This window comes from Peromyscus leucopus, chromosome 22, assembly GCF_004664715.2.
Source record: "Peromyscus leucopus breed LL Stock chromosome 22, UCI_PerLeu_2.1, whole genome shotgun sequence".
Taxonomy (NCBI): Eukaryota; Metazoa; Chordata; class Mammalia; order Rodentia; family Cricetidae; genus Peromyscus; species Peromyscus leucopus.
Genome location: NC_051081.1, coordinates 26,883,183 through 26,893,035, shown reverse-complemented (window position 1 = coordinate 26,893,035; position 9,853 = coordinate 26,883,183). Strand labels below are relative to the sequence as shown.

At 44.6% G+C, this 9,853-nt stretch overlaps 2 protein-coding genes across 3 annotated transcripts; one reads left to right on the top strand and one right to left on the bottom strand.

The window, feature by feature from the left end:
* The first annotated feature begins 2,583 nt into the window (after positions 1 to 2,583).
* Positions 2,584 to 8,212, top strand: LOC114695800 (protein CEBPZOS-like). 2 transcript variants are annotated; one of them, XM_028873267.2, is made up of 5 exons: positions 2,584 to 2,645; positions 5,238 to 5,353; positions 6,257 to 6,301; positions 6,896 to 6,980; positions 7,989 to 8,212. In XM_028873267.2, the coding sequence occupies exons 2-4, from the start codon at positions 5,239 to 5,241 to the stop codon at positions 6,976 to 6,978; spliced, it is 243 nt and encodes an 80-aa protein (XP_028729100.1). In that variant the 5' UTR covers positions 2,584 to 2,645; position 5,238; the 3' UTR covers positions 6,979 to 6,980; positions 7,989 to 8,212. The 2 variants fall into 2 exon arrangements, with proteins under 2 accessions (XP_028729100.1, XP_028729103.1); XM_028873270.2 differs by lacking the exon at positions 2,584 to 2,645 and adding an exon at positions 4,934 to 5,023.
* LOC114695793 (CCAAT/enhancer-binding protein zeta-like) lies at positions 7,124 to 9,847 on the bottom strand. The gene is made up of 5 exons (XM_037198038.1): positions 9,760 to 9,847; positions 8,778 to 8,864; positions 7,867 to 7,925; positions 7,678 to 7,759; positions 7,124 to 7,152 (listed from the first exon to the last, which is right to left on the bottom strand). The coding sequence occupies exons 1-5, from the start codon at positions 9,839 to 9,841 to the stop codon at positions 7,124 to 7,126; spliced, it is 339 nt and encodes a 112-aa protein (XP_037053933.1). The 5' UTR covers positions 9,842 to 9,847.
* Between the last annotated feature and the right edge of the window lie 6 nt (positions 9,848 to 9,853).

Genomic DNA, 9,853 nt, shown 5'->3' with positions numbered 1-9,853 from the left:
TTGACCAACCACCAAACTGTTTTGCCAAAGTGGCACACCATTTTACAATCTCACCAAATCCTTGTTTTAAGGCTCTGATTTTTGTACAAAAGCATTCAATCATTCTGTCAGACCAAACCAGGAAAAGTAAGCTATAGTTCAGGGCTGTTCTATTCCATTTACTATGCAAAGCCATTCTTGGCGTTTGCAACTCTCAGCCCTTTTGAGTATTCTTGCAGTGTTCACCTTTTCCTCCACCACTTTTTTTTTCTTCTTTTTTTCTGGTTTATTTCTATCTATTACAAATGTATAAAAAATCCTCCATCAACGCTGCTAATAGCAGCAGAACCTTGAGAAATATACCTTTGGTTTGCCTCAGAAAAGGAACACATATTGTACTGTAAAAGTTTATAAAATTGGCGCAAAACATTGTGATAATGTTACAATACCAGTTTTAAGAGTTCATGACTAATGGGGAGCCGATGGGATACATGCAGAACTGTGAAAGCGATCTCACTTAAGCCAGCTGTATACGTAGACTGTAAATCTACATTCAGATCATTTCTGAACTAAGACTATCATCTCAGTTTATTTGTTGAGGTCAACCAGGAAACCCTAGAATATACCTTGATTTTTGCAAAAAAACAAAATAGGGGGAGGGGTTTCTTCAGCATTTTCAGTCCACGAGTAACAGTATCCTAACAGGCAAAGTGTTTTCTCACTGTCAACATAGAATGAACTGCTGCTGGAGGTCAACTTGGGCTTTAATTTGCATTAGCACTTACATGCATAGTAGTCCAAGTTGTTGACCTCATGACTTTTAAAAGTAACTCTAAAAAAGTAAAATGGCCCTTCTTGGAAGACTAAAGAAATAAATCTTAAAAAGGAATATTTACCTGTCTTCTAAATAATTTAAGCCCCTAACAACACACACACACACCACACACACACACACACACACACACACACACACTTCTCATCTTAAAAGGGAATAAGAGATAATTTATTCTGGAGCAATGCTGAATGGCCTTGGAACACAGATTTAGGTTACCCCCAATTCTATGTTCCAACGTGGAAGCAGTTTCATAGTTTTACAGAACAAAGAAAGTCATGAATCAAGGCAAGTTTAAAATACATTTGGTGGTACACCAGAGAGGTGGTTACAAGATGAGGGGAACTTTTCTGCAGGCCAAGATGTTATCTGGCGACATTCTTTGCTTTCGGGCTGGTGGAAGCTAGTGGTCTGCTAGTTATAGAATCCAAAATTCTCTATATATTAGTCACAGGATGTTATTTCAGATAAAGGGCAAAAGCTAGCTCAAGACAAGGTAATTAACCTTTGGAGAGATTACTCCAGTCTCTCCTCAGTACTTCAGTTCTAACCTACCAACCTCTGCTGACACAGCTTCTTTCCAGGAGTTCTTGCTCACACACCTATCACGTGCAATAAAACACCACTGGTAATTGCATTTCACTTTAAGCACAGGTCACACTAGATGATGCCAAAGCAACTGTCTGTGCTTGGAAGGTAGCACCCTGGACATTCAGTGACACTGAAATCACACATGTGTACAAATATTGAGATCACTGAAAAGTTTAAATCCCTTGGTAGTAACGCCACCGCCCATTGTAATAAGACAGATCAGGCAGAATTAGTAGGTCCAGGTTTAATTTGAGCAGAGCATTCCAGGATGGCCCAAGGGGAAGAGAAGCCATAAGAGGGAACCATGAGGGATAGTCTTGGGCCTGCGGACCTTAAATACCCTCTGGGGGTGGGGGCAGAGCTGTGTTTGGCAGGCTTTCTGAGATAAGGCAGGGTTTGAGGAAAGAGAGATGTGGGAGAGGGTTGAGGTGAAGCTTCCTCCAGAACATTCCAGACTCTTTGGGTATATGGATGGGGGGGGGGCGGGGGTCGCTGAGGTGGAGCGTCCACCAGAACACACACACATGCTTATTTTGTGTGTCATTGCGACATGACATTGTCATCTACCAAGTTTACACTTCAGAACCTAGCAATTAAGTTTAAAAAAAAAAAAAACAACACCGTGAAAGTTCTCACCATGTTTTACACTGAGGATTTTGTTGGGCCGCATTCATAGCTTCCTAGGATGGACAGCCTGGCCTAAGAGCACATTTTCATGAAAGCAGATGTAGTTTGGCGTTCCAGACTTTGTCCTGCACGTGGTCCCTCATGGGCATTTCTCTTCTCTTTCTCTTCTCTCTCCTTACCTTGGGTCAGTCCTCTTCTTGCCTATTGGGCAGTACCTAGGGGCAGCGCTTCTCAACTTTATCCTGCAAAGGGATTGTCTAGGGGTCCTGATTCAGGGTCCCACATTTCTGGCCGGTCCCAGGGGGTGGATTGTTGCTGTTCCTTCGATACACTTTGGGTTTAGAGTGTGCAGGAGTGGGAGGCGGTGGCCTGGTTTCAGATGTGAATTCTTTCTTTTATTCGAGTGTGCCCGAGGGCAGGATAACCTTGTCTGTAAAGTGAACAGCTTCCCAGGGCTACTAAGCCAGAGTCAAGGAGTGTAGCCCGGTCAGGATCCTCTGTGGGGCGGGGCTAGAGCTGGGGCGGGGCGGGGCTAGAACTGAGGTGGGGCGGGGCTAGAGCTGGGGGCGGGGCGCGGCGGCCGTGCGCGTGCGCCGTCGGGGTGAGCAGGCCTCAGGTAAGGACCTGGCTGTGTGTGCAGCGCCGTCGGGTCCCCAGCGTGGGGCGCGTGGGGTCTTGTGACATTCTTGGGTCAGGGGAGAGCACCCGAACGAGACTGTCCCGCTGGCACGGGGGCGCGGGGCAGGCGCGAGCGTTTCCGGGTCCCCGAGCGCCGCGGCGCCTGCTGGGACCTGCACCCCGGGTAAGGCCGGGCGCTCGCTGTTGGATCCGTCCCGGGCAGCAGCCCCAGGTCGCAGCGCCGCCCGGCGGACCGGCTTCCCTTACCCCGGGATCTACCCTGGAGGACACGCAGGGCTGCATCACAGGCGCTCGGCCCTAGATAGAGGACGCGCAGGGCTGCATCACCTGCACCCAGCCGGCTTCCCTTACCCCGGGTCTCCCGCTGGAGGACACGCAGGGCTGCATCACCTGCACCCAGCCGGGTTGCCTTACCCCGGGTCGCCCCCTAGAGGATGCACAGGGCAGTTTCACCTGCACCCAGCCGGGTTCCCTTACCCCGGGTCCCCCTCTGGAGGACGCGCAGGGCTGCATCAACTGCGCCCGGCTGGCTTCCCTTACCCCGGGTCCACCCTGGAGGAGAACGTGCAGGGCTGCATCACCTGCATCCGGCCAGCTTCCCTTACTCCTGGTCAACTATGGAGGACACGTAGGGCAGCTTCACCTGCGTTTCAGCTTGTGCAAGAAGGCCGCATAGTCTTTGGTCTCCCTGGGACCTTGTCTGGACAGGTGTGCCCCTAGTGACTAACGGGCTTTATTATTAAGTAGAACCCTCCCGAAGTGCTGGGCCTTGGAATGTAACATGTCCATCTGTTTTTTTGTTTTTGTTTGTTTGTTTTTTTGAGACAGAGTTTCTCTGTGTAGCTTTCGCTGGCCTGGAACTCACTCTGTAGCCCATGCTGGCCTCGAACTCATTGAGATCTGCCTGGCTCTGCCTCCCGAGTGCTGGGATTAAAGGCGTGCGCCACCGGCTATTTGAACTGCTTGAAACTTTAGCATCGCTCTCTTCCAAAAATCAAACAAAGATTTTGCTCAGATTAATCTATGGGATAGGCTGCAGGCAGATGTGTATGTCTCTCTTTGTCCCAGCCCTGGAACCTTAAAAACAGCCCTCAGAACTTGGTGCTGAATATGACTGTCAGTGATGCAGAGGACTGGGAATAGAGAAAGACAGCTGTCCTTCCTGCCCTAAGTGAGTTTATTTGCTTCGTTTTTAAAATGAGAGCAATAAAGTTTAAGTCTTTTGGTGCCCTAGTGATCCCATTATTAAAATGAAAAAGTAACATTGGAGGAGGGACACTTGGTAATATAGTCCAAGGCTAATCCTGACAGTATTTAATTACCTTCATGCTTAGGTACCTTGAAAGGGAGGTAAAGGCAGATGGAGGGATTGGCTGACCATGAACATTATACAACAGCACTGAGGACAGAGCAGTGGGAAAATATCAGAATGAGATCAAAAGATTAGTGGTTCTTCTTTTGATTTGAGGTTATAGGGAAGCAGAGTGAAAACTGGACTACCTTTCATATACTCAGCAAGTCAAAATTTTTTAAAAATAATTTTTTAAGATTATTTATTTATTTAGAAGAGGACATCAGATCTCACTACAGATGATTGTGAGCCACCATGTGGGTGCTGGGAATTGAACTCAGGACCTCTGGAAGAACAGCCATGCTTTTAACCTCTGAGCCATCTCTCCAGCCTGCAACTCAAATTCTTATTTGCTATATAACCTTTCCTCAAAGACACCTCCCCCCTGAGTGTTGGAAACTGAACTCAGGACTCATGTTAAAAGCTCAACACTAACACCCCTTTCTCGATTCATTTTTCCACACGGGGAGGGAGGATTTCTGTCACTGTAGTTTTGCCATTTACTGGGCACCACCCAGTCATCGACCACTCACGGGCTAGGGTCTTGTATAAGACTGAGTCGGGCGGTGGTGGCACACGCCTTTAATCCCAGCACTCGGGAGGCAGGGGCAGGTGGAACTCTGTGAGTTCGAGGCCAGCATGGTCTCCAGAGCGAGTTCCAGGAAAGGCGCAAAACTACACAGAGAAACCCTGTCTCGAAAAACCAAAAAAAGAAAAAAAAAAAAAAAAAAAAAAAAAAGTGCAGTTGAAGTGTCCCAATACTCAGAAGAGAGCAGATTATTGTTAGTTTCACATCCATCTACGAAGGGCATGAACTGTGGCACCACTTACAAAATAGCCTTCCTCTTGTAGGGCAGTTTCCAAAAGGGCCTTCAAATGCGGTTCCTATAATTAGGTCGTCTTTTAATTCCTAGGTCAGCTAAGAAGTTCGTCTAACCGGCTTCCCCATTCTGTATCAGACACTAAAAAGCCTTAGTTCCTCCATTTTTGCTTTACAAAAAGGTGTAAGTCTCCTCAGAATTTCTCGCTTTATCCTGTCACGGGTCCTTGTTTTATCACACTCCGAAGGCAATGGAGATTGGAGCCTGTATGTAGGAATGTCTAAAGCAAATACTGGTAACTTTTGGGGTTCATACTAAAAGCACTGAACTGGGAATGGAGGCTTTAGCGATGTGGCCATGGAAGTTCCGAACAGCTCATGCGTGCTGTTAATTTTAGGATGGCTCGGACCATGGAACCGCTGGCTAGGAAGATCTTCAAAGGCGTTCTGGCAGCTGAACTTGTGGGGGTTTTCGGAGCTTATGTTTTGTTTAGAAAGATGAACTCCAGCCAAGGTAAAACACAGGTTCAGTAGTTAACGTTTTTTTTTTTTTTGTTTTTTTTTTGTTTTTTGTTTTTTTTTTTTTTTGACAGGGTTTCTGCGTAGTTTTGCGCCTTTCCTGGAGCTCACTTGGTAGCCCAGGCTGGCCTCGAACTCACAGCGATCCGCCTGGTTTCTGCCTCCCGAGTGCTGGGATTAAAGGCGTGCGCCACCACCGCCCGGCCCTTTTTTTTTTTTTTTCTTCAGCTGTTTTTGTACTAAATGCTAGTTGCATTTTTGGGCAAAATGTTTCTTCAGATTGAAGCTATTAGACCTTTTTATGGGTGGGTGGGGGAGAGGAAGGTGGTTGTTATTGTGGAGTGGGTGGCTCACACCTGACTTGCAGACTGGGAGCCTGGGTTTTCCGGGGGAGTAGAGCTCAAAACTGAACGGCCTTGCAGAATTGAACTACCTTTTGGTATTCCTGGAAGAGCTAACACCACCATGAGCTCAGCCCCACCTCAGGCCACAGCATTCTCAGCATTAGCACCAGGCACTGAGATCATTACCCCTGCTGTTGCTGAATACAGTGCAATGGTTTGTTAAATTTTATTACATCACAGCCCTCAGCTTTTAAGATTAGTAATTCCTATCTGTGACTTCCTTCTCCAGCTGAAGCAGGGAGCAGCCCTGGGGCGGTGACTTCTCTTTAAAGCTGGTCACTTGTCTTCCTCAGGGTACTTCACTAGGACACTGTTCCAGGGCGCTACTGCATGTCCATAATCTTTAAAGGCTGTATTTTAAGATTAATGTAATTCATATCCTATCCTGTAAGATATAGTTCTTGGATTAGCAGAGGGATCTTAATATAAAATTCTAATAGCACTAATATAAATTGTGGCTTAATATATTAATACAATTTTTTTTTAAATACCAGATTTCAGGCAAACAATGAGCAAGAAATTTCCCTTCGCTTTGGAAGGTATGTTTTTCTTCAAGTAAAAATTCAAGTGCAAAATATTCTGTAAACTTTGTGGTACTTTTACAATTTTGGACTCAATGACTTCGTTATCGGTTTGAGAGCACACACCGAGGACTCACCTAGTTACTTAGATGAGAACAGTTAGCTCTTGGTTTAATTTTTATTCTTCTGTTGATCAAACCCTAGGCTTTACAGATGATCTACCACTGAGTTATTCCCCCCACCCTCCACGCAGGAGCCTTAATTCTTTCAGTGGTTAAGACTATAGATTTCGGAATGAGAGCTAAGGCGGTGATGGACACACCATGGCTTAGGTGACCGCTAGAACAGACTTTCCTCAGGCATACTGTTTCTCCGTGGAAAGAGCTAATGTCTACCTCCTGACAGTTAACTGTTGAACAAGACGACACCACACCTGCCTAAGCCTAGCCCACCAGGTCCCGAACATCAGTGGTCAGCTCCTCAGTGTTAGGAGCTTGCACGTGAACATGGGGCCTGCTGTCCTTTTTGTCATGTAGCAGTACGGAAGGAGTGTTTTCGATGTAAGTTCAACCTCTGCACGATTTTATAAATGACAGCATTTTGTTTCTATAGTTTACTACAAATGCATTGAACAGTCTGGAATATATGGAGTTAGAGAGGGCGATCAAGAAAAGTGGTTGGAGAGCAAAAATTAAGGGTGAGTAGAATCTTAATTCACTCGGAAGCTCTCATTTCCTTTGCCGTCTGGGTTTTTTGAGGGATTTTCATCTTCTTCTTGAAAATTTTTCTTCTTCTTGATGATACTTTTTCACGTCTCTGTTGTGCAGCCAATCATCACGCTCAGTCTTCCCACTTCAGCTGTTTGAAACCTTTAAGGGGAAAAGAAAGATGAGTCCATGCCACTGTAGACTGGACTCCCACAGAAAGTCCTGAGTGTAACTCAACTTGAGGGCACATGGCTGTGGTTTCCCACCCACCGTGAAAACCCACTGTGGGTTCTCTCCTATATTTTCTGAGTATTTTACAAATGTAAGAATAGAAACTAGGAACATTAGAAATGATGAAAAAGATCTTCAATCATAGAAGAGCAAACCTTTAGACAAGTCAGAATAAAACAGACTGACTCTTCAAGAAAAAAAACCATTTGAGTTTGTAGTTTGTTTGTGTGGTTAAACATCTTGCTATGTGACTAGCAAGTTTTCTGCCATTTAAGGACATCTACAGGGAAATGCCATTTAAAAAACTTGACTGACAAATTTAAGGCAACCGGGTAGCACACATTTGTAATCCTTCTGCTTGGGAGGTGGAAGATCAAGACCTCAAGGCCAGCCTGGCTATATAGGAAGTTTAAGGAAGCCTGGGCTACACAAGACAGGAAAAAGCAGCTTACTTACTTGCATTATCTCTGTTAGCCATGGCGTTCATGCTGGTATTATCAAACTTGGATCCCATGTTTTCATCCAACAGATGGCCAAACTTAAAAGAAAAAACAAAAGCAAGGAAGGGTGAGGAAGCTTATCAGAAAAACTTGACAAGAATGTAAACAGCTGCTCTCTTAAGACAGTGGATTAGCTTAGTGTTACCTCCTCAGCAGAGACAAACAGGCTGGAGTCATCAAAACTTTTCTTTTTTTTCTTTGATCCTTAAAAAAAGAAGGAAAAAAAAATTGTGTCTAGGTTATTCAAAGTGCATCCCTATTTTTCAGATTTTGTTGCTGTTCAGAATTTATCTACACAAGAAACCAACAGTATCAATCAGGATTAAAATTCCACATCAACATGGATGGAGTTTGTAGTATGTGAAGCAAAATATAAATTGTAATTCAGGTCTTATTCTTTGGGCTTGAAAAAGCTGACTGCAGTATGTTTATTGTGTTATCAATAAACTTTGTTTAATATTTGTGAAAATAAAATGTCTATTAAAAACTCACCTATAGTTTCGAATCTATTAACATTCGAAGAAAGTGGTAAAATGGTTAGAGTTCACATGTAATTGGACTCTATAAACATGACTGAAAAGATCATCTAGAGACATGTAAATGTGAGAGGAAGGAACTTGGACAAAACTAAGGATGCATGTGAGAAATATCTTTTTACGTTAAAAAACCGCATTATCTACCTTTCTTAGCTGGGGTTTAGATGGTTTAATCGGCACACTAGTCTTACAAGTGTGACAGCAGGGTCTAGATCTCCAGAACCCTTGTAAAAACCTAGTGCAGTGGCTGTAATCTCGGTGATGGTGAGACAGGAAGAGAGACAGGTGCGGCCTAGGATCTCATGGAGCAGTTAGCCTGGCCTACGTGATAAAATTCCAAGCCTATGAGAGACCCTTGTCTCAAACAGAAGGTACCTGAAGACTGATACTTTGAGAAAAAAAAAAAACTTCTAAATGGTATCAAACCAACTTTTAAACATGTATTTCCCAAAATAGTAACCAATAATACTTCTTATATGGCAGCTGCTATGGTCTGAAGAGATGAAATGCATTTTCTTACCTTGAAACGACCCAGCAAAGTCAAAACTGTCTTCACCCTTTCTCTTGCTTTTCTTAGTACTGGCTTTGGAGCTGACTTCATCAAATTCTGTTAACCCTAAAAAAGTTTACTGTTAAGTCATTTAAAAACAAGCCTGGAAAACACCAATTCAGTGTATGCTCTAGTCTAGTGCAACAGTAAGGCTGGTGTGTCTGTTCCATGTGGGTTCACAGTCCTCCAATCCCAATCAGAATGGGCCTGGAGGAACAGGACGCTCCAGTCTCGGAGAGTCCCTGGTTTAGTTTGCAAGAACGTCATTTACTCAATGACCATTAACAAGACCAAATACTTAAACACTTGTAAATAAGAAGCACCTGCTGCTGAGCTCCAGCAGAAGCAAGATGCAAAGCAGGTGTAACTAGAGGTACGTGAAAGGACAAGAGGCAGGAGACAGCGCAGACAACCGTGGTGGCTCCCTGTCACCTGCAGTTTACATTCTCTTCCTGTGCTGGAGGACTAGATGACTAGTCACTTCCTGGTAAACAGCTCATCACCCTCTCTTCTTCTCTGCTCATCACCCTCTCTTCTCTGGTAGTGCTGAGGCTCCAAACAGAACCCCACACACTCTAGGAAGCACTCTACTACCAGGCCACAGCACTGGCCCTTCTACTAATGTTAACGAGCGGCTCAACTGAAACTTAGAGAAACGCTGTTGATTACAATTAAAACCCAACACTGACGTGTGTTTTACTTTAGATATAGAAACCTGTATTTAAAAACTAGTCTAGGAATTATCAAGAAAGCTATGTAATTTGTGGTTTATTTTTATTTTACTTATTTTGGTTTTTTGAGACAGGGTTTCTCTGTGTAGTCCTGGCTGTCCTGGATCTCACTCTGTAGACCAGACTGTCCTCGAAGTCACAGAGATCCGCCTGCCTCCACCTCCCATGTGCTGGATTAAAGGCGTGCGCCGCCATGCCTGGCGGTTATTTTAAATGTGTACCTGGAACATCTTCATTTTCGTCGTCTGACACATCCATGAATGTTCCTCCATCTTCATCAATTTCAAAGTCTTCATCATTCATACTTCCTAGAGA

Excerpts from the sequence above, each read along its gene's own strand:
- LOC114695800 (XM_028873267.2), top strand. The coding sequence starts at position 5,239 with ATGGCTCGGACCATGGAACCGCTGGCTAGGAAGATCTTCAAAGGCGTT. Across the intron at positions 5,354-6,256 it reads AAAGATGAACTCCAGCCAAG|ATTTCAGGCAAACAATGAGC; the intron begins GTAAAACACAGG and ends TTTAAATACCAG. Across the intron at positions 6,302-6,895 it reads ATTTCCCTTCGCTTTGGAAG|TTTACTACAAATGCATTGAA; the intron begins GTATGTTTTTCT and ends TTGTTTCTATAG.
- LOC114695793 (XM_037198038.1), bottom strand. The coding sequence starts at position 9,841 with ATGAATGATGAAGACTTTGAAATTGATGAAGATGGAGGAACATTCATG. Across the intron at positions 7,926-8,777 it reads CTTTGCTGGGTCGTTTCAAG|GATCAAAGAAAAAAAAGAAA; the intron begins GTAAGAAAATGC and ends TCTTTTTTTAAG. Across the intron at positions 7,153-7,677 it reads GGCTAACAGAGATAATGCAA|GTTTCAAACAGCTGAAGTGG; the intron begins GTAAGTAAGCTG and ends TTCCCCTTAAAG.